The sequence below is a fragment of the Scyliorhinus canicula genome, chromosome 2 (assembly GCF_902713615.1).
Source record: "Scyliorhinus canicula chromosome 2, sScyCan1.1, whole genome shotgun sequence".
NCBI classification, from domain to species: Eukaryota; Metazoa; Chordata; class Chondrichthyes; order Carcharhiniformes; family Scyliorhinidae; genus Scyliorhinus; species Scyliorhinus canicula.
The window spans coordinates 129,538,706-129,563,240 of record NC_052147.1 but is presented as its reverse complement, the minus strand read 5'-3'; the positions used below and the strand labels follow the sequence as shown (position 1 = coordinate 129,563,240).

Here is a 24,535-nt window from a genome sequence, read left to right as displayed (position 1 = left end):
GGTCTACATCACACCCCAGGCAGAAGTGAAAAAGGAGCTGGACAACTGTACACAGTTATAAACAACAACGAAACAGAACACCTGGAGGCCTTGTTCATCATAGCCAGGGACTTCAGCAAGACCAACCTCAAGAGTGTACTGCCAAAATTCCACCAGCACATCTCCTGCCCCACCAGGGGCAACAACATTCTTGACCACTGCTACTCAAAAATCAAAGGCGCCTACCGTTCCATTCCCCGACCGCACTTAGAAAATTAGACAATTGGACCATAAGACGGTGCTTCTTCTCCTGTCATACAAGCAGAAACTTAAGCAAGAGTATCCGGCCAAGAAAGTCGGGCAGTGCTGGTCTGAGGAAACAGAAGAGCTCCTACATGACTGCTTTGAGATAGTGGACTGGTCCATATTTAAGAACTCAGCGACAAACCTGAATGCATATGCCACCATCACAGACTTCATCAGCAAATGTGTGGATGACTGTGCCAAAGAAAGCAGTACATAAGTCCCCCAATGGAAACTATGACAATCGGCAGATTGACTCCCTACTGAAGGACAGGTCTGAGGCATTCAAATCAGGCAACCTGACCTCTACGAGAAATCCAGGTACGACCTCCGCAAAGCCATCCGGGATGCCAAGAGAAATTCTCAGACCAAGCTAGTCACAGACTAGCGTTACAGACTCTCGTCGGTTGTGGCAATGCCTAAGCAACATAATGGGCAAAAAAGCGAAGCAGACCAGTATCTCCTGCAGCAGCGCATCCCTCCCTGATGAACTCAATGCATTCTATGCTCGGTTCGAGCAAGAAACCATCGATCCGCTGTCGAGTGCCTCAGCAGCCCAAAACACACCCATACCCACTGCCACAGCTTCTGAAGTCAGATCGGCCTTCCTGAAAGTGAAAACTCACTTTAGTACTGTACACACCTCCTTCTGCATCAACAGAGCTGAGGTGGAGATAGAACATTACAGCACAGTACAGGCCCTTCGGCCCTCGATGTTGCGCCGACCTGTGAAACCACTCTAAAGCCCATCTACACTATTCCCTTATCGTCCATATGTCTATCCAATGACCATTTTAATGCCCTTAGTGTTGGCGATGGTTGGAGATGGTTAACAGTTTCAAATTGGTAGGGGTGCACATCTCCAAACGCCTGTCCTGGTCCACCCACGTCGAGGCTACCAATAAGAAAGCACAACAGCGCATTTACGTCCTCGGGAAACTAAGAAAATTCGGCATTTCCACACTGACTCTTACCAGATGCACCATAGAAAGCATACAATCTGGCTGCATCACAGCCTGGTATGGCAACTGCTTGGCCCAAGACCGCAAGAACCTTCGGAAAGTCGTGAACACAGCCCAGTCCATCACACAAAACTGCCTCCCATCCATTGACTCTTATCTACATCTCTTGCTGCCTGCGGGAAGCATAATCAAAGACATCTCCCACCCGGCTTACTCACTCTCCCAACTTCCTCCATCGGGCAGGAGATACAAAATTCTGAGAACACGCACGAACAGATTCAAAAACCGCTTCTTCCCCGCTGTTACCAGACTCCTAAACTCCTATGGACTGACCTGATTAATACTACACTCCTGTATGCTTCACCTGATGTCTATGCATTTGCATTGTGGACCCTTTTATGTATTTTCTTGTTCTTTTATTTTATTTTCATGTACTAAATGATCTGTTTGAGCTGCTCGAAGAAAAATACATTACCTTGGTACATGTGACTATAAACAAATCCAATCCATTCTGCCTCATTCCTCACACCTGCTCCAACAGCAGTGTTTACCTCGAGTCTCCCAAGTCCAGTTAGAGCTACAGTCTGTCCTGTAGTATTCTCCACTTTTGTTCCTTATGAACTCCAAAGAATTCCATGAGCCTTCCTTGCAACTTCCAACGTGCTGAATGAACATGTCCCACCTTATAATGGTAACACCGAGGCTTCCAAGTCTCACCTTCACTCTCTACCTTCCTTCCTGGTCTGAGAGGAGATCTTGGAGCATTCCCAGCTATCCATTCCTTACCTTGGCTACCTGCCTTCCTTTCACTCTCCAACTTCCTGTCTTTTTCAAAATGTTGTGGGTGATGGAACAAAGGTTTAAATTTATGGATCAGCTCATAATCATTTACCATTATTGCTGCTTGTCTAGCGGTTTACACCCTTTGATCTTCAACATGGGTTCTTATCACAGAAGATTCCTAAATTCTTCAAAGAGAATGACCTCTCTCAGAGCCTCATAGGTAGTTTCAACTTGCAATACAGGTACCATCTGATAAAATTGTTCTGCTTAACCCTTTTGAATTTGCATTCATCTATCCTGGCTGTCCCTTACATTTCAAAGCTTTTGCCCATATGCCTCGCGAACCAATTCATAGGACGCAGAATAGCCTTTTTTACTTCCTCTGACGGGAAAGCATAAACTTCCTGTGCCCGCCCTTCAATTTACTTGCATGGTTAATGTTCACTTTTCTTTCGGCGACTTCATTGGGTTCCTATTTTCTCAAATGCCCTAAAAAAAAAAAAAAGTTTCTAGTTTAAAAAATTTTTTTGGGAGGGCCGGTATAAATTTAAGCATAACCCCACTGGGTTCCGTTCAAGGATTAAGCTCCCCTCTAGGTCCTGGCAGCTCCCTTTTAATTGCCAGTGCCTTAAACTGGAACTCGCTCTCTTTTGCTTTTTCCTCTCTCTAATTCCAACCTGCTCATTTCCATTTGAAAAGCTTTTTCTTTTTGCTGCACCCTCATTTCTTTTTGCTGCATTTCCATTTCATGCTCCATTCTTTTTAATTCCCCGTCATGCTCGAAGTGCAACCAAATTCTCTCCAACTCAGTTTCCCCACCAGAAAATGTCTTTTATGCGACACAACTTTGTGGGCTCGCCTGTGTTTCTAATAGACCCAAGTAAATATAATAATCTTGATTAGTGTTACAAGTAGGCTTACATTCACACTGCAATGAAGTTACTGTGAAAATCCCCCAGTCTCCACATTCTGGCGCCTGTTCGGGTACGCTGAGGAGAGAATTCAAAATGTCCAATTCACCCAACAAGCACGCCTTTTGGGACTTCTGGGAGGAAACCGGAGCACACAGAGGAAATTACGCAGACACAGGGAGAGGGTGCAGACTCCGCACAGACAGTGACGCAAGCTGTGAATCAGATCTGGGTCTCTGGTGCTGTGAAACAACATTGCTAACCACTGTGCTACTGTGGCACCCACCAATTTTCAACTAATGTATCATAGACACTTAGAAGGTAGGAGCAGGAGGAGGCTTTTAGGCCCTTCGAGCCTGCTCTGCCATTCATCATGATCATGGCTGATCATCCAACTCAATAGCTCAATCCTGCTTTCTCCCCATAACCTTTGATCCCATTCTCCCCAAGTGCTATATCTAGCCACCTCTTGAATATATTCAAAGTTTTAGCATTAACTACTTCTTGTGGTAATGAATTCTACAGGCTCATCATTCTTTGTGTGAAGAAATGTTTCCTTATATCTGTCTGAAATTGTTTACCCTGAAACCTCAGGCTGTGACCCCTGGTTCTGGACACACCTACCATTGGTAACATCTTCCCTGCATCTACCCTGTCTAGTCCCGTTAAAACTTTATATGTCTCTATGAGATACCCCCCTCATTATTCTCAATTCCAGCGAGAACAATCCCAACCTAGTCACTCTTCTCATATGACAATCCCGCCATCCCTGGAATCAGTCTGGTAAACCTACGCTGCATTCCCTTGAGAGCAAGAACATCCTTCCTCAGAGAAGGAGACCAAAACTGCACACAATACTCATGTGTGGCCTCACCAAGGCCCTGTATAATTGCAGCAACACATCCCTGCTTCTATACTCGAAGCCTCTTGCAATGAAGGCCAGCATACCATTAGTCTTCTTTACTGCCTCCTGCGCCTGCATGCTTACCTTCAACGATTGGTACACAAGGACACCAGGTTCTGCTGCATACAGAATTCCAATTTATAAGCATTCCGGTGGTAATCTGCCTTCCTGTTTTTGCTTCCAAAGTGAATAACCTCACACTTATCCAAATTATACTGCAGCTACCATTGATTTGCCCACTCGCCCAACTGTAGGATCCCTGCATCCTCGTCACAATTCACCCTCCCACCTAACTTGGTATCATCTGCAAACTTTGAGATGTTACATTTTGTTCCCTCATCCAAATCATTAATATATTTGTGAATAGCTGGGGTCCCAGCACCGAGCCCTGTGGTACCCCACTAGTTACTGCCTGCCAATTTGAAAAGGACCCATTAATCCCTACTCTCTGTTTCCTCTCTGCCAACCAGTTTTCTATCCACCTCGATACATTTCCCCCAATCCCATGTGCTTTAATTTTCACAATCTCTTATGCGGGACTTTGTCAGACGCCTTTTGAAAGTCCAAATATACTACATCGACTGGCTCCCCCTTGTTTATTGTACTGGTTACATCTTCAACGAATTCCAACAGATTTGTCAAGCATGATTTTCCCTTCTTACATCCATGCTGTCTCTGACTGATCCTGCCACTGCTTTCTAAATGTTCCGCTATAAAGTCCTTAATAATGGATTCAAGCATTTTCCCCACTACCGATGTTAGGCTTACTGGTCTATAATTCCCTGCTTTCTCTCTACCTCCCTTTTTGAATATCGGAGTGACGTGAGCTACCCTCCAATCTGCAGGGACAGTTCCAGAATCTATATAATCCCGGAAGGTGACCACCAATGCATCCACTATTTCCAGAGCCACCTCCTTAACTCTGGGATACAGATTCTCAGGCCCTGGGGATTGATCCACCTTCAATCCCATCAGTTTTCCCAGCACTATTTCTCTACTAATGTTGATCTCCCTCAGTTCTTCCCTCACTAAACCTTTCATTCTCCCAACATTTCTGGGATCTGATTTGTGTCCTCATTTGTGAAGACAGAACCAAAGTATGTATCTAATTGCTCAGCCATTTCTTTGTCCCTTATTCTGCATTCCCCTGTTCCTGTCTGCACTGGGTCTACATTTCTCTTTACCAATCCTTCTCTTCACATATCTGTAGAAACTCTTAGTGTCAGTCTTTATGTTCCCTGCAAGTTTCCTTTCATACTGTACTTTCCCCTTCTTAATCAATCCCTTCATCCTTTTTTGCTGAATTCTAAACTGCTCCCACTCCTCAGATCTGTTATTTTTCTTGGCCAATCTGTATGCTTCTTCCTTGTACCGGATACTCTTTTTAATTTCCTTTGTAAGGCATGGATTGGCCCTCTTACCCCCTTTGTTTTTCTGCCAGACAGGAATTAACAGTTGCTGTTGTTTCCCTCATGCGTTCCTTGAATGTTCGCCATTGTCTATCCACTGTCATCCCTTTAAGTAAATCTCCCCAATCTATCAAGGCCAACTCACGCCTCATATCCTCATAGTTCCCTTTATTAAGATTCAGCACCCTAGTCTCCGAATCAACTACTTCACTCCATCTTGATTAAAATATTCGATCCTGTTATGGTCGTTCATCCCCAAGGGGTCTCGTACTGCCAGATTGGCAATGATTCCCTTCTCATTACACAATACCCAGTCTAAGATGGCCTGCTCTCTAGTTGGTTCCTCCACATAAAGGTCAAGAAAACAATCCCGTATACAGTCCAGGAATTCCTCCTGTACGGCATTGCGACTAATTTGATTTGCCCAATCTATGTGAAGAGTAAAATCACCCATGATCACCGATATTCCCGTATTACATGCATCTCTAATTTCGTGTTTAATGCCATTCCCAACCTCACCAGTGCAGTTTGGGGATCTGTATATGACACCCACTAATGTTTTTTGCTTTGTCCCTTAGTATTTCTCAACTCTTCCCATACAGATTCCACATTGTCAGAGCTAATATCCTTTCTCACTATTGCGTTAATTTTCTCTTTAACTAGCAGTGCCACGCTACCACCTTTTATTTTATGCCTGTCCTTCCTAAAGACTGAAAACTCTGGACATTCGGTTTCCATCCCTGGTCACCCAGCCATATTTCCATAATCCCAATTATATCATACCCATTTATATTTATCTGCGCGATTAGTTCATCCACTTTATTGCAAATGCTCCGTGCATTAAGGGACAGAGCCTTTAAGTTTGTCTTTTTCACATTGATTGTCTTGCTCCCAATATTTTTCTTTATTGCCCTGTTAAAATTTTGCCCTTGGTTTCTCCACCCATCATATTTCTTGTTCATTTTCTACCCTTTTTATTTTGCCCTTGCTCCCTCTTTTTCTGGCTCCTTACATTGGTTTCCCCCCCCCCCCCCCCCCCCCCACAATATTAGCTTAAACCCTCCCCAATTGAACGAGCAAATAGCCCCCCTAGGACATCAGTATCAGTTCCAGTCCTGCCCAGGTGTAACCTGTCCAGTTTGTCCAGGTCCCACCTCCCCCAGAACCGGTCCCAATGCCCCAGGAATCTAAAATCCTCCCCCTGACACCATCTCTTCAGCCACGTATTCACCCTATATATCCTGTCATTTCTACTCTGACTAGCACGTAGCACTGGTAGTAATCCTGAGATCACTACCTTCGACGTCCGATTTCTTAACTTCCTTCCTAGCTCCCTTCATTCTGCTTTTAGGACTTCATCCCTTTTTTTACCTGTGTCTTTGTACCGCGACCACTGGCTGTTCACCCTCCTCCTCCAGAATGTCCTGTCCCCGCTCCGAGGCATCCTTGCGCCTAGCACCAGGAAGGCAACATACCATCCTGGAGTCTCGTTTGCGGTCACAGAAAACACCTGTCTATTTCCCTTACAATTGAATCCCCTATAACTATTGCAGAAAAAGAGGGAGCAAGGGCAAAATAAAAAGGGTAGAAAATGAATAAGAAATATGATGGGTGGAGAAACCAAGAGCATAATTTTAACAGGACAATAAAGAAAAATATTGGGAGCAAGACAAACAATGTGAAAAAGACAAACTTAAAGGCTCTGTGCCTTAATGCACGGGGCATTTGCAATAAAGTGGATGAACTAAGGGCACATTTATTACCCCTTCCCTCTGCAGCAGAACCAACTGCATTTCTTTCCTAGCTTTAGCTGGCACCCCTATTTTTAATTCACCTGTCAATTCGGTTGACTTGTCTTTTTAAAGCCCTTTTAAATAAACCAAACACAAGTCGTCCACTTGGAGAATTTTCTTCATGGAATCATACAATCCGTACAGTACAGAAGGAAGCCATTTGGTCCATCGGGTCTGCACCGAGGGGCAATTTAGCATAGCCAATCCACTTAACCTGCACATTTTTGGACTGTGGGAGGAAACCGAAGCACCCGAAGGAAACCCATGCAGACACGGGGAGAAAGTACAAACTGCATAGACAGTCACCCGAGGTTGGAATTGAACCTGGGTCCATGGAGCTGTGAGGCAACAGTGCTAGCCATTGTGCCGCCGTGCTACTCCAATGCACCTTCCAGTCTCATCCTGTTATCTTGCAACAAACCTGGTGTCTCTTTTGACTTCATACTGTAACCCAAACATTAATAGTCTTGAGTGCAAATACATGTTGAGGACTTGTTATTGGTGTATTGATTTCGCTTCATCACTTTTACTCATTTAAACCTAATCTTTGCTGGTGGCTTTGTTACTTTAGTGCTTCAAATAAAGAAAAACCTGAAGGGTTTTTTGACTTCATACTGTAACCCAAACCAGATAGATGTTCCAAAGATCACAGACGCGAGCCCCCAAATTATGTTACGGTCCCCTGGGCTAGTGTGCGGTCAATTCTAGCCCCACTTTAGTTTTAAGTAAGAGAATTGAAATGAATAAATAATTCTTAGAAAAAACACCTGAAGGCTTTGGCCCTCGGTTGCCCAATAACTACAGTCACCAGGTTTGTAAATTTAAAAACAAGTAAGTTTGTGAATAGCAATAACTATAAATAGCAGCAAATACAACAGATTATCTATTATCCAATTCCTAACCCCCCCCCCCCATCCCAAACTTGTTGCATGCTATATTGTCATGCGTTCTGAAGACCGCCTTGGAGAACGCTTACCCGAAGATCAGAGGCTGAATGCCCTTGACTGCTGAAGTGTTCTCCAACTGGAAGGGAACAGTCCTGCCTGGCGATAGTCGCACAATGTCCCTTCATCTGCTGTCACAGCAGAGGTACCACCATGGCAGGTGAGAACACCACCCACCAGGTACGCGGTACATACTTGTGTGACTCGGCCAATGTTATCTACCTCACACTGCAGGAAAGGATGTACCAAGGTGTGGCACATTGGCAAGACCATGCAAACACTGCGACAATGGATGAACATGCATCGCACGACAATCAGCAGGCAGGAATGTTCCCTTCCAGTCAGGGAACACTTCAGCAGTCAAGGGCATTCAGCTTCTGATCTTCGGGTAAGCGTTCAGGATGCGCGAAAATGCAAAATCGCAGAGCAGAAACTTGGAGCCATGTTCCGCACGCATGAATACGGCCTCAACCGGAACCTTGGATTCATGTCTCATTGCATTCACCCCACACAAGATGGCCTGGGCTTGCAAAATCCTACCAACCGTCCTGGCTTGAGACAATTCAGACGTCTTTAACCTGTGATTATCCCTCTCTCCAGTTGCTCTGTCTTGATCTGTAAGGACTTAATTACCTGCAGAGATTCTCAATCAAAGTATTATCTTGCATCATTGACTTTTTCTATGTGTGGTTGTGAAACCCATCCCTTCAGTCACCTGTTGAAGGAGCTGCGCTCTGAAAGCTAGTGATTCGAAACAAACCTGTTGGACTTTAACCTGGTGTTATAAGACTTCTTACTCTTCAAAAGTTAGCACAGTGTTCTCTTTTGTAACTTTTGAGTTCCTTTCTTCTCCTGCTCAACTTAAAGGTGAATGTCCATGAAGCATCCATGGATCAAAATGATAACAGCAAAAAAAAGAAATCGGAAATAAGGGAATCCTCAGGAAGGTCCCTTACACGGAATAAATCGGTGAAAATGAAGTACTTTTTCATATTTGTTACAGATATAATTACCAATTATTAATTTTATCATGGGTGTTGTCTATTAATAGTCTTGAGTGCAAATACATGTTGAGGACTTGTTATTGGTGTATTGATTTCGCTTCATCACTTTTACTCATTTAAACCTAATCTTTGCTGGTGGTATTGTTACTTTAGAGCTTCAAATAAAGAATAAACCTGCAGGGTTTTTTGGCGCTAAAACACAAGCCAGGTCTATGTTTTGTTTCCACATTGCACCATTTAAAATGACAGGTATTTTCATAAATTGTGAAAAAAGCAAAACATAATTTATTTAAACCCCCCCACTCGTCAGCTCTGTCTTTGACATTGCTTTGTGATCTTCCATTTTAGGAGAAACCAATTGACCACTTGGATTTAATTCTGAATATTGAACGGGCAAATTGGATGAAGGAAAGAAGCCAGTTAAAGAATTCTTTAAAAGACACTGAATCAGAGTTGGCTCGAGTGATGGGAGAGATTGAAAATCGACCTTTGCGACATGACCTTGTTGACCCCTCCAGCATGAAGGTGAACATCAAAGAGATTTGACTTTATATCAGTGTATTGCTTCCATTTTGTTTAAATTTCAGGAATATCCTAAGATATATTTCAAGGTAAAAACATACTTGTGTGTTACAGTTCCAACATGTTCAGAGAAATTTGAGCTATCAACTCCTCTGCTTAAAACATTCCTCTTTTCCCAGTGCTGGCCCTGGTTTTAAGATATTGTGGGGAAAACTTTTGTTTTCAGTAAGTGGGACCGAGCATGCATTTGGCATAACCGCATGTTTTTACCTATGGACGACAACTATCTAAGTGCTGCTTATCTGAACTCTTACTCTGTTGTCAGTTGGCCTCAGTCTCGATTAATCCTCAGTTATGGAGGATTAATCTTCAGTTATTAATCTGGTCCCGGAGTTGCTTGTTCAGAAATTCTTTAAAAATTATTTTTCGTTTCAAAATACAGAACCAAAGTTTAGTTGGCCTTTGTGATTTAAAGTTCACATGATGCAATTAGCCAGTACTTTGTACTATATGCACCAAATTAAAATTTGCTCCTTTGTCATGCAGATGCAACGCCTCTATGGCAAGTACCTCCGAGCTGAAAGCTTCCGGAAGGCTTTGGTGTACCAGAAGAAATACCTGTTACTACTTTTAGGGGGATTCCAGGAATGCGAGCAGGCAACCCTGTGTCTAATTGCACGTATGGGAGTGTACCCTTCTCCCACAGACCTCCACATGCCCATCCGACGTCCATTGACAAGATTCCGCTCTGCAATTAGAGTGGTCATTGCAATATCCAGGTATGAGTTTTTATAAATTGATGATAAAATGTTTTAATTTTGAAGAAATCATTTGCTTTTAAACAACATTCAATTTCCCTTGTTGCCCTCAGTTGCCTCCATTCCCACTATACCATGGATCATCAAATTTATCTTCCAGCACAAATGCTAACCAATATTATAGATAATTTCCTCTCCAAGTCCATTTCAAAATCTCTGACATCACGTCTTTCATCAATTAAATAACTATTAAGTCCACTGTCCTTGGGGAAAACTACTGTTCCATCTACAATGTCCTTGAATGTATTTCCCTTTACAAACTATGCTCACGTTTCTAGCAACCCCTTGTTTGAATTTCTGTAATCAATTTTCTCCAGCTACAGCAACAAAATCAGCCCTAACTAAAGTCATAACAAAATATACTGTGATTGTTATAATGGTATGGCATTCCTCCACCACTCTTAACAGCTACTGACACAGCTGAGCAAACTTCTTCTCCAATGTACCTTTCACATTGCCCAGCTCTGGCACTGTCCTCAATTCAGTCCACTATTTGAATTTTGGTGGAGCATATCCAACAATGGCTATATTCCCACTTAATATTATTATCTCTGGAGTCCCCCAGTGATCCATCCTTGCCTTACCCCCCCCCCCCCCCCCAACTTCTACATGTACCCAGATGATATAAAACTCTACCTCTCCATTACTGCTCTTGCAGTCCTCTATTACCTTCACAATTATTAAAACTATTTGTCTGAAATCAAGTCTTAAATAATTTACAGTTATTGTGGGCAGCACGGTAGCACAAGTAATTAGCACTGTGGCTTCACAGCGCCAGGGTCCCCGATTCGATTCCCTGCTGAGTCACTGTCTGTGCGGAGTCTGCACGTTCTCCCTGCGTCTGCGTGGGTTTCATCCGGGTGATCCGGTTTCCTCCTACAAGTCCAAAGACGTGCAAGTTAGGTGGATTGGCCTTGATAAATGCCCTTAGTGACCTATAAAGGTTAGGAGGGGTTATTTGGTAACAGGGATAGGGTGGAAGTGAGGGCTAAAGTGAGTCGGTGCAGACTCGATGGGCCAAATGGCCTCCTTCTGCACTGTATGTTCTATGTTCACATAAAACCATCATCTTCAGCCCCTGCCACAACTCCATACCTTTGCTATTGATTCTAGTTCTTTGCCTGACCAGTATCTCAGAATAAACCAGAGTGTTCAGAAGTCTGGCCTCTTATTCGACTCATAAGTAAACTGCCAGTATCATATTCTCTGCATCACAAGGACTGTCTTTTTTTCTACCCTCCCTTAACACAACTGCTAAAACTGTCATCCATTTCTTTGTCTCCTTCAGATTTGCAATCCCAATGCTCTCTTGGCCTGCCTCAATATTTACCATCTGGACTCTTCAACCTCTATTCTACCTCACATTATACATAAAAACATACATAGAAAATAGAAGCAAAAAGAGACCATTCGGCCCTTCGAGCACCATTCATTATGATCATGGCTGATCATCAAGTTCAATACTCTGGCCACGCCGTACCCTGATATCCCTTTAGCCCCAAGAGCTATATCTAATTCCTTCTTGAAATTACACAATGCCTCAACCACTTTTGTGGTAGTGAATTCCAGAGATTCACCACTCTCTGGATAAACATATTTCTCCTCACCTCAGTCTTAAAAGGTAAACCCTTATCCTCATGTTCTTGGCTCCCCCACCATTGGGCACATTCTTTCTGAATCTACTCTGTCTAATCTGAAGTGTTGGCTAGTGTAGACTTGAGAGATGAACAGACACTTCCAACACTGATGAAGGTACAACTCAATTTTATTAACTGTTTCTAACTAACTAACACACGATGACTGTGGGTCTAAATGATGCTAACTTAAACTGGAGACCTAAGCCTTGTCCGAACCAGTTGATTCTCTCAGCACGTGTTGTGAGTCTGTGCTGGGCTGGATGAGTTCTTGTTCCACTGAGAGACAGCACCCAGAATGAGCGGGAACCGTGGTGCCCTCTGCCTTTATAGTGTGTGTATTCTAACAGGTGATTGGCTGCGGTGTTTGTACATGTTGATTGGTCCCTGTGTGTCCATCAGTGTGTGTCTGCACCATGAAATACTGGTGTATATTATGACATAATCCTGTTGAAATTTTATACGTTTCTATGAGATCCCCCCTCACTCTTCTAAACTCCAATGAATATAATCCTAACTGATTTAGTCTCTCCTCGTATGACAGTCCCGCCATCCCAGGAATCAGCCTGGTAAACCTTCGCTGCACAATAGAAAAAAAATCCTATTTCTATACTCAATTCCTCTCGCTATGAAGGCCAATTTGACTTCATTATTGCCTGCTGTACCTGCCTGCTTACTTTCAGCAACTGATGCATGAGGGCACCAAAGTCTCGCTGAATATCCACCCATCTCAATTTACATCCATTCAAATAATCTGTCTTCCTATTTTTGCTACCAAAATGGATAATCTCACATTTATTCACATTATACTGCATGTACCAAGATGTGCCCATTCACTCAGACTGTCCAAATCCAGCTGAAGCATCTCTGCATCCTCCTCACAGTTCACCCTCCCACCCAACTTTGTATCACCTGCAAATTTGGAGATACTACACTTAGTTCCCTCATCCAAATCATTAATATATAATGTGAACAGTTGGGGTCCTAGCACAGATCCCTGCGGTACCGCACTAGTTACTGCCTGCCAATCGGAAAAATACCTATTTATTCCAACCTTTTGCTTTCTGTCTGCTAACCAGCTTTCTATCCATCTCAAGACACTACCCACAATCCCATGCACTTTAACTTTACATAGTAATCTGCTATTCCAGAGTCCAAAGAATTTTGGAAAATTACCACCATTGGATCTTCAAATTCTACTTCCTTAAGTACTCTGGGATGAAGATGATCAGGCCCTGGAGATTTATTGCCTTCAATCCCATTAATTTCCCCAAAACCTTTACTAATACTCATTGCGTTTCTCAGAACTTCCGGTACATTATTCATGTCTTCCTTTATGAAGATAGAAGCCAAGTACGGATTTAGTTCCTCAGCCATTTCTTTGTTCCCCGTTATGAATTCCCCTGTTTCTGATTCTGAGGGGCCTACATTAGTTTTTATCAATCTTTTTCTCTTTACATACCTCCAGAAACGTTTACAGTCAGTTTTTACGTTCCCTATTAGTTTACTTTCATACTGTATTTTCCCCATCTTAATCCCTGAACATCTGGTCTAAGTCGCCCAATGTCCTTGTCCTCGCACACCAAATTAATTTCCTGACCTCCCAGTACCTCAAATTTACATTTCTCACTATCATGCCTCAATACCTACTTACCTCTCTAAACCTCCACCAACCATGTGATCCTCCCCACTCCACCTTCGGCATCATTTATAACCCCTTTTCTTTTGCATTACCCTTTCCAACTGTGCCCTCAGTCATCTAGATCCCAGGCTTTGGAATTGCCTCCCTAAATTTCTCTGCCACGCCATCTCCAACTCTTTCTTTTAGACTGTCCTTAAAAAACAACTTTATGCGATCGTCATCACAGTGAATATTTCCACATTTAAATCTTTGTCCGTTGTTGGTTACACCTCGGTAAAGAAACTTGAGGATATATATAGGTATTGTATTCCATTATATATTATATTATATATGAAGACCGCATCATGGCAACACTTTATATCCCACGTATAAATATATACCCCTAAATGAAACTGACAATTTAAGATTGTTCTACGTATAAACCAGCAATGTGTCCATACAGTTTTCTTCAGTCCATGTACAGCTTTGTCCAAATGTCAATATTCCTGAAAAGAGAGGCACTCATCTGGACAAATTTAAGAATGCCAAATTTCAAACGATCACAACAATTTAGATTACAGACGAAAAGGTTGATGTGTTGAAAAGTCAACTTTGACTGAGGCATTGCCATGAGGAAAGCAAAGGGGGACTATAGTTTCCCCAAGTTCCTGGATAATTCAAAAAAAGTTGCATATTTTGTTCGTTTGCAGAGAATGGGTCTCTGCATATGAATGTAAGTGGCTTCCCGCAAGCATAAATGAGTCCTATTATGAGCTCAACTGATTGTCTTAAATTGGTTATCAGTGTAGCTATTAACGCACGCAGAATTGTTCTCTAAGTACAGATTTTTTTAAGTAGCATGTCTAATAGTAGTTGTGATAGTTTTGTTCTTTTTTAAAATATTTTTTTATTCTCCTTTTTCACATTTTCTCCCAAATTTACACCCACCAACAAAAACAATAATCAGTAACAAATATATCAATCCCCATATCAATAACAACGATCCCATCCTCCCACCAAACCCCAAATATTTGCCCACATGTTCACATAAACAAATGACAAAAAGGAATCAGGAATCACCCATAACCATCATTAACACACCGCCCCAACCCTCCCACCCACCCCTCCCAACTAATGTTTGATGTTATCCAGTTCTTGAAAGTGCATCCATCCATCTCCCCACCCCCCCCCCCGCGCAACGTTCACACACATCTACTCCTTCAAAGGCTCATCCTCGCCTTCGTAAGGTGGGCTCTGTATACCACCTTCAGCTGTATCAGCCCCAACCTCACGCACGAGGTGGAGGAATTCACTCTTCGGAGCACCTCACATCAGAACCTCTCCTCCATATCCTCTCCCAACTCTTCCTCCCACTTTGCTTTGATCCCTTCCAGTGGTGCCTTCTCATCTTCCAAAATAACTCCATAAACCGCTGACACTACCCCCTTCTCCAGACCCCCCTGTCGTCAGCACCTCCTCCAGAAATGTGGAGGCTGGCTCCTCCGGGAAATTCTGTATCTCCTTTCTGGCAAAATCTCGAACCTGCATGTATCAAAACATTTCCCCGTGCTCCAACCATACTTCGCTTCCAGCTCCTTCAATCCTGCAAACCGACCCCGTAGAATCAGATCTTTCAGTATCTTCATCCCCTTCTCCTCCCATTTCCGAAAATTTCCATCCCACCTCTCTGGCTCAAATCTGTGGTTCCCTCGAATCGGCATTTCCCTTGACCCTGCCCCCAACCCGAAGTGTTGGCGAAACTGCCCCCAAATTTTCAATGAAGCTATTATTACCTGACTCCCTGAGTACTTCCCCGGGGCCATCGGGAGCGGTGCTGTTGCTAGTGCTTTCAATCCTGACCCCCTGCACAAACTCTCCTCCATTCTGACCCACTGGGAATCAACCCCTCTGACCCAGCTCTGCACCTTCTCCACATTCACCGCCCAGTAGTAATACATCAGGTTCAGAATACCCAAACCCCTGCCTGCCTTCCCCTCTGTAGTAGCACCTTTCTAACTCTGGCCACCTTCCCTCCCCATATGAACAACGTAATCCTTTCCTCAATCTCTCTGAAAAAAGCCTTTGGCAGAAAAATTGGCAGGCGTTGAAAAATAAACAGAAATCGCGGCAACACGTTAATTTTAACCGCCTGTACCCGACCCGCCAGTGACAGAGGGAGACCATCCCACCTTGCCAGATCAGCTTTCACTCTCCCCACCAAACGAGAAATGTACCTGCGGAGCCCTCCCCACTCCCGGGCAACCTGCACCCCAGGTAACTAAAGTGAGTCCCTGCGCCCATCCCTGGTCGAGACACCACAAAATACCTTTCCATACCCCCAAACTTCTTAATACGATGGCTAACGGCTCAATCGTGAGTGCAAACAGCAGGGGGGGACATAGGACATCCCACGATGGAAAGAAGCGTATCTCAGCTGATGTTGTTTGTGTGGACACTCGCCCTCGGCTCCTTATATAGTAGCTTTACCCAGTTCACAAATTTTGGACCAATCTCAAACCGTTCCAGAATGAAGTATCCCCCATTCTACCCGGTCAAAAGCCTTCTCAGCGTCCAATGCCACAACCACCTCTGTTTCCTTCCCCTCTGCCAGTGCCATAATGATGTTCAATTCCCTTCTAATGTTTGAAAAGAGCTGCCTTCCTCTCACGAACCCCGTCTGATCTTCACCTCTCACCTTCGGGAGGCACTCCTCCAGCCTACCCACCAGTACCTTTGCCAATACTTTTGCGTCCACATTCAGAAGTGATATGGGCTTATGCGACCCACACTCCATCGGATCCTTATCTATTTTTAGCAACAGGGAAATCGATGCCTGCCCCAAAGTTTGTGGAAACATCCCCTTCCCTGTCGCCTCTTCAAACGTACCCTCCATCGGGGTGCCAACATATCCTTGAATTTTTTTATAATATTCCACCGGAAACCCAACCGGCCCTGCCACTGGAAACCCATGCAGCCCTGCCACCTTCCCCGACTGCATCCTCCCATCGCATCCTTTATCTGGGGCTGGTTTAGCTCACCAGGCTAAATCGCTGGTTTTTAAAGCAGACCAAGCAGGCCAGCAGCACGGTTCGATTCCCGTACCAGCCTCCCCGGACAAGCGCCGGAATGTGGCGACTAGGGGCTTTTCACAGTAACTTCATTGAAGCCTACTCGTGACAATAAGCGATTTTCATTTTTTTCATTTTTCACTATCACTCTTTCTAATGTAGCCCTGTCCCCCTCCCCGAACCTCGGGTACTCCAACCCATCTAGAAATGCCTGCATCTCACGGTCTCCCTCAGGTGGCTGTGACCTATACAACCTCTCATACAATTCCTCAAAAACCTTGTTAATCAGATCCGGAGCCACCACCAACTTCCCTGCCCTATCCCTCACCTACATAATTTCCCTTGCTGCTGCTTCCCTCCGGAGCTGACCTGCTAAGATACCTCCATGTTCGTAAACTCCTTGCTCGTCTCAGTTGGCGTACCGCCTTCCTGGTAGATAGTCGATCAAAGCTCGCCTGTAGTTCCTTCCTCTTTTCCAGCTTTGCTGGGACCCCATCCTCTGCATAACTCCTATCTACCTCCAACATCTGATCTATTACCCTCTGCTGCTCCAACCTCTCCTCTTTGTCCACCCTGGCCTTAAACGAAATTCCCTCACACCTCACCACTGCCTTTGGAGCCTCCCAGATGACCGCCTTCAACACCTCACCCGTACAGTTGAAACCTACATATTCCTTAATGACCTTTTCAATTTTGTCACAGAACACTTGGTCCCCCAAAACTCCCACACCTAATCTCCACCCCAGCCTCTGTGCTACCCCCTTCTCCAGTACCATATCCACCCAATGTGGAGCATGATCTGACACTGCAATTGCCGAGTATTCCGACCCCATAACACCAGCCAGCAAAGCCTTCCCCACCACGAAAAAATCGATCCGCGAATATATGAGTATACCTTATGGACTGCTGAGAAAAACGAGTGCTCCTGCTCCCTTGGGTGCAGAGACCGCCAAGGGCCCACCCCTCCCATTTCCACCATTAGCCCAGCCAACGCCTTCGCTCGCGCCGCCCCCCCCCCTGATGGGACCAGCGAGCGCGGCTGTGACCTGTCCAACCTTGGCTCCTGCACCACGTTCCAGTCCGCTCCCACTATCAGTTCATGTGTGTCCATTTCGGGAATGGCCCCAAACACCTTTGCGCATCCCACAACATCCCAATTGGGGCCGTATACACTTTTTTTTAAAAAATAATTTTTATTGGAATTTTTTACAGAAAATATGACAACAAACAATGAAAAGCAACAATATAACCCCATAATAACTGTAACACCCCCCAGACCATATCAACGCATGTATCACATCCCCCCCCCCACCCCCTCCAAACCCAGTAAACAACAAGAGAACGTAAGAATAAATTAAAATTAAACAAACAAACATAGTCATCGGGGGCCGTATACACTTAACAGCACCACTAATCTCCCCTCCAGCGCCCCTGTCACAATCACATATCTACCCCCCTGATCTGCCACCACCTTCTCCATCTGGAAGCGTACTCTTTTGCTAACCATTACCGCTATCCCTTGAGCCCTTCCGTCAAGTCCAGAGTGAAACACCTGACTAACCCTGGACCTTCAAACTTAAGTGAGTCTCCTGCAGCATTGCTACATCGGCTTTCAAACTTTTAAGATGGGCAAGCACTCTTGACCGGACCTCCTAACCCCCTCACGTGCCACGTGACTATCCTAACTGGGGGTCTCTCACACACACACACCCCCCCCCCCCCCCCCCCCCCCCCCCACACTCTTCTTAACCACCATCACCATACCACCAGGACCTGCCCTATGTGCCTGATCTGCCCCTATCCATTATTGACATCAAATCGCCCCTGGCGTAGCGCAGGGATGAGTTCTGGGTCCTCTGCTGTTTGTGATTTTCATTAATGACTTGGATGAGGGAGTTAAAGGGTGGGTCAGTAAATTTGCAGATGATACGAAGATTGGTGGAGTTGTGGATAGCGAGGAGGGCTGTTGTCGGCTGCAAAGAGACATAGATAGGATGCAGAGCTGGGCTGAGAAGTGGCAGATGGAGTTTAACCCTGAAAAGTGTGAGGTTGTACATTTTGGAAGGACAAATATGAATGCGCAATACAGGGTTAACGGTAGGGTTCCTGGCAATGTGGAGGAGCAGAGAGATCTTGGGGTCTATGTTCATAGATCTTTGAAAGTTGCCACTCAAGTGGATAGAGCTGTGAAGGAGGCCTATGGTGTGCTAGCGTTCATTAGCAGAGGGATTGAATTTAAGAGCCATGAGGTGATGATGCAGCTGTACAAACCTTTTGTAAGGCCACATTTGGAGTACTGTGTGCAGTTCTGGTCGCCTCATTTTAGGAAGGATGTGGAAGCTTTGGAATAGGTGCAAAGGAGATTTACCAGGATGTTGCCTGGAATGGAGAGTAGGTCTTACGAGGAAAGGTTGAGGGTGCTCAGCCTTTTCTCATTAGAACAGATAAGGATGAGGGGCGACTTGATAGGGGTTTATAAGGTGATCAGGGGAATAGATAGAGTAGACAGTCAGAGACTTTTTCCACGGGTGGAACAAACCATTACAAGGGGACATACATTTAAGGTGAATGGTGGAAGATATAGGGGGGATGTCAGAGGTAGGTTCTTTACCCAGAGAGTAGAGGGGGCATGGAATGCACTGCCTGTGGAATTGAGTCAGAAACATTAGGGACCTTCAAGTGGCTATTGGATAGGTACATGGATTACGGTAGAATGATGGGGTGTAGATTAATTTGTTCTTAATCTAGGACAAAAGTTCGGCACAACATCGTGGGCCGAAGGGCCTGTTCTGTGCTGTATTTTTCTATGTTCTATGAAACCAGCTAACTAGGCTCCAATGTCGGCAGCCCTCCTCTCACCTCACCTCCGTTCACTAGCCAACTTTAGTTAGCCAGCACGGGTGGCTCCCCCCCCGCCAAGATATACTGTCCCCTCCCACCCAGTCCCAGAGAAAGAAAAAACATCAATCCAACCCATACAATTCACTAAACTAAGATATAACCGTTGCAAAACAGAATGCCAATCGACCCAACCAATAACTTGAACTCTGTAACAATGTGAAGAGATATAAATTACAATACACGTCAGTAAAAAGAAAGTTACAGCATTTATACATTTTACAGCTCCCCAATCACAGTCCACAGTCTCTCTTCCAGCTCCGCTCCTCACGTCTGTCCCAAGCCTTCTACCCTCACGAACGCCTCAGTCGCCTCCGCTGTCTCGAAATAAAAGTCTTTGGCATCATACGTCACCCTCAGCTTCACCGGGTATACCATACCAAATCGCACCCCCTTTTTGTACAGTGCCGTCTTCACTTGCCCGAACACCGCTCGTCTTTTTGCCAACTCCACCGTCAAGTCCTGGTAGATCCGAACTCCAGCACCATCCCACTGCACCTCGCGCTTCTGCTTTGCTCAGCCTAACACCTTCTCCTTCATGCAGTACTTATGAAAGCAGATGATTACTGCTCTTGCCAGCTCATTCACTTTGGGCTTCGGCCTTCACGACCGATGAGCTTGGTGCAGCTCGTACCGGAAGGGGTTCTCGCCCTCCCCCATCAGCTCTGCCAATTTCTTAGCGAAGTACTCTGTTGTCCTTGGACCCTCTATCCCTTCAGGCAAGCCCACAATTCTCAAATTGTGCCGCTTCGAGCGGTTCTCCAAGTCCTCGAGCTTTTCTCGGAGTCCTTTGTTGACCTCCACCACCCTCCGCAGCTGGTCCCCCATCGAGGTGAGCTGGTCACTGTGCTGCGACACGGCCTCCTCCTCCTTCATCTTCTCGCCCAGCTCTCACCTCGGCCGATGTCTTTGCCACAGCTACTCTCACCAGGGCGATTGCCTCCTGCACCAATGACTTCATTGCGACTGCCATCTCCTTCCTCAAAGCCTCCATGTCCCTCAGAAACTGCTTTTCCAGCTCCACTGCCATCACCTCGGTCATCTACTCCACCGTAAGTAGTACAGCCCTACCATGCGGTCCGGCCTCCGCCACCTTGTCAGCACTTTTGCTCGTCCTCTCATTCAATGACGAGCCCGTGTTTCCTCCCTTCCTCGATGCTGCTTTTCTCATCCTTTAACGGCTTATTATTTTTCCTTTTTCTCGCCCTTCCTTCTTCAATCTCAAATTTCTTTAAAACTTCTTTCTCTTCTTTTTTGTATACCTCCAGAATTTTCCTGGGACTGGGCTTCAGTCGTCTTACCACATTCTAGGCGGGAGCCATCCGATGCGGGACATCTCACCTACATCGCGGCCTGGCTTCGGGCCTGCCGCCTCGGCCTCCATTTGGCTCCGCCCCCAATGCTCCTTTCAAGTTTTCAGGAGAGAGAAAAAAAAAATTTTCTCTCCGTGCTCTTTGAGCCCTTCGGCTTTCAGGGTTAGGGAACACCGTCGCGATCCCCGCTCCTCCTCCACATGCAGCTGCTCCGCCAAACCCAGCGGGACCAGTCTCTCCTCTCCTGCCCTTCCAACCCTCCGGCTCCGTGAAACGGAGCTTTGTTGCTTCACAGCGCGAGGGAGGCAGGGCCGACCCCGGAGAGGTTTAATTCTTCCGAAAAATCAGCGGGGAACCCCCTGAAAAGGACCACGATATCGCAGACCGACGGGAGCTTCTTCTGAACGCGGCCGCTCCGCTCGCGAACGCCACAGGAAGTCCGTGATAGTTTTGTTCGAATAGTTTTGTTTCGGGTTTTACAAGTGCAGGCTGATTGAGTACAGCTGGTTACAAACAACCAGAAGAGAATTATGTTTGATTCACTCAACCAATCGCTGGATGTATAGCCTACATACCTGGCATCACACCACATTGAAATTTGTACACGACGTTGCTCAACTGTGTGGTAGGCAAAAACATCTTTTGGACTTTCACCAGCATCCAGTTGATGGAAAATATAATTTTTAAGATTAGAAACTTGAACATCTTTAACGTGTTCAAACTTTTGAGATACTTTGACTTTCCAGGGTAATTTGAAGGAGACTGGATTTTTCAAGTCAGAAAGTAACCTTTTGACCCATTTACAAGTTGTGTGATGCACAGTAATCTGATCAGGATAACCATTGTTCCACAGGATAGCTTTCATTCCCTCTCTTTCTGCGTCAAATGTGCAAAATGATAAAATGACTAGGGCCCTATTTGCCTGAGTGTTGAAAGGCAATTTTATAGCTCATTGAACTACACGAATCCCAATGTGTATAATAACTGGTGAAGATAAGCTTGTGATAGACAGTGGTGGAGAATTCATTAGCATATTTTAAAAATTAGCATGTTGAGGAAAGGGAACATTTTTAAATGCTGCGTCTCAAGCAAATTCTTAAATGCCATTGTGGATTCAAAGATTGCAAACATATCATCTACTATTGGAAATGTGCTTGTTGGAGAAAGCCAGAGTTCATTCCATCAAAACATATATCTTGTGGAAAGCGGTGAAAATGTTGGCGCAAAGAGAGCCTATAGATCTCTGTTTTTTCCATGGCAATGCCTCAGCCAATCAGAGTCAATTTGTCAACCAATTAGTGCCCTTTTCTCCTTTGGTATTATGTTGTGATATTATGATATTATTGTGATCATTTGAAATTTGGCATTCTTGCGTTTGTTCTGATAAATGCAAGATGAAAAGCTTCAACAACATGGCTCTCTTTACTATTCAAATACACCTAAGGGGCAGTTATGGATTTGCTGCTGTTCCTTTTTCTTTATCATAGAACCCATGTTATCACCTGGGAAATAAAATCACAAGGGACTTGTTCTACAGTGTCAGTGCAGAGGATGGTGAACTTTTGCAAGTTATATAGCAAGCATTTTATTCGCCACCATCCATGTGAACAATAGATTCTTTATTGCTGTCATCTGTTGATGCCCTGTTTACTTGCTCTTTATAATTAGTGTTTGGACATTGAGTATGAAAGTTTTCCTGGTTATGGAGACAAAAAATCACACTCATCAAGAACAAGTAAGTAAGAAGTAGGTACTTAAAACGTCGTCACTGGCGATGAAAAGGACATTGTTTGTCTCATCTGACATTCAACAAGATGTTGACTTTTGTGTATGAGTTTTGTTCTGGCTTCCATCAATGTTATTAATATTCCACTTCAGGCTGAAATTCCTTGTGAAGAAATGGCAGAAAGCGACAAGAAAAGGTCTATACCCTGCACCCCCAGCGAATGGAAATGGAAGTGGCCAAGGTATGAGCTGAAGTATTATTTCTCCAAACTGGAGTTTAGCTGATGTTTAAGTAGATGAAGAATCATGCAATGTATTCTTCATATATATTTGCGTATCTTGAGCAATGTTTGATTAGCATGGCAAAATTATTTTGTAATTAAGAATATCGGGGAGAGAAAAAAGAGAAACTGTTAATCCAGTATATTCTCCATATCCCATACAATTTGGTCTGTTGTCAAGTTTCCATTTATTTAATACGCACAAGAAATGTTATTGTTTCCATGTTCTACACGAGGCCAGAAGAAAAAATTGTTCACCCAACATTATCAATTCTTTCACGTTAATTCTCGCAATTCAAGAATAACAGTACTTGTTTCACATATAGCATAGGTTCATAGTTGGCCATGGTTCTCATGGCATAGGATCACAGTGTGGCATATTTTTGAGTACCTATGATAAGCGTATAGGTCTGCAGTACTTTTCTTTGCAAGGTAAAATGAGTAGGTAGATCAGGACCGTAGAATGATATAACAGAAGTAGACCATTCAAAACACCTTACCTCTGCTGGTTCCTTGAAAAAGCTATCCTGTTCTCTTTCCCCATCGCCCTGCATACTTTCTCCCTTAAAGTGGGGCTAAACAGCCGGATTGTGATGCAGAACAAGTCCAACAGCGCGGATTCAATTCCTGTACCGGCCTCCCTGAACAGGCGCCAGAATGTGGCGACTAGGGGCTTTTCACAGTAACTTCATTGAAGCCTACTTGTGACAATAAGCTATTATTATTATTATTATTATTATTATTATTATTGGTGTGTAAGGACATAAGGACTTGAGGTTCACATGCATAGATCTTTGAAGGTGACACTACATATAGTGTAATCAGCAAATCATGTGTCGCGGAATTCTCTGTTGGTGGGATCCTCTAGTCTGCCGGCACCACACCCACGTCTGCAGGTTACTTGATGGCGTGGGGTGGCCATAATGGGAAACCCCATTAGCCGGCAGCGGGAACACAGAATCCCGCTGCTGGCGGGGGTGTGCCGCGCCGGAAAACCCGGCTTGCAGATCGGAGAATCCTGCCCCTGGACTTTTGCTTCGCAAATAACCAGCATTGAGTATAAAAACAGGGAAGTTATGCAAAATCTTTATAAAGGTCTGGTTAGGACACAACAAGAGCATTGTGTCCAGTTGTGGTCACCATACATTGAAAAGGGCATGAAGATCCTGCAAAGGTTACAGAGCAGATTTACTAGAATGGTTCCAAGGATGGGAGAATTTAGTTACAAGCTGAGGTTGTTCTCTTTGAAGGCAAGGAGGTTGAGGGGAGACTTGATGGTGGCGTACAAGATTATTATGGGTTTAAATAAGGTAGCGAAAGAAAAGATGTTCCCATCAGTGAAACCTAAAAGGATGAGGGGATGCAGACATGAGATTTGGGCAAGAGGTAGGCAAGGCGGTACGTGAGGAAGAACTTCACGTAGGAGTAGTATTAACTTGGAACTCATTGCCTTATAAGGGTAATGGAATGAAGATGATCAATAATTTCAGTGAAATTGGATGGACCCTTGAGGAAAATAGTCTTGCGGGGCGATAGGCATAGAACTGGGAATGAGACCAAGTGGGTTGCTTCCGACAGCTGGCATGGACTTAATGTGCTATAATGATTCTAGCTAATTATCCAATTCCCTTTTGAAAATGATTCAATCTGCTTTTGCCACCCT

At 44.5% G+C, this 24,535-nt stretch overlaps 1 protein-coding gene across 5 annotated transcripts in view; it reads left to right on the top strand.

The window, feature by feature from the left end:
• The window catches only part of pcnt (pericentrin), a 352,612-nt gene that overhangs the window by 315,773 nt on the left and 12,304 nt on the right, over window positions 1-24,535 (top strand). For all 5 annotated transcript variants that reach the window (XM_038786588.1, XM_038786581.1, XM_038786572.1 and 2 more), the window contains 3 exons: window positions 9,341-9,517; window positions 10,061-10,293; window positions 22,745-22,833. In XM_038786588.1, coding sequence (XP_038642516.1) covers window positions 9,341-9,517; window positions 10,061-10,293; window positions 22,745-22,833 — 499 coding nt within the window. The remainder of the gene's footprint in view (window positions 1-9,340; window positions 9,518-10,060; window positions 10,294-22,744; window positions 22,834-24,535) is intronic.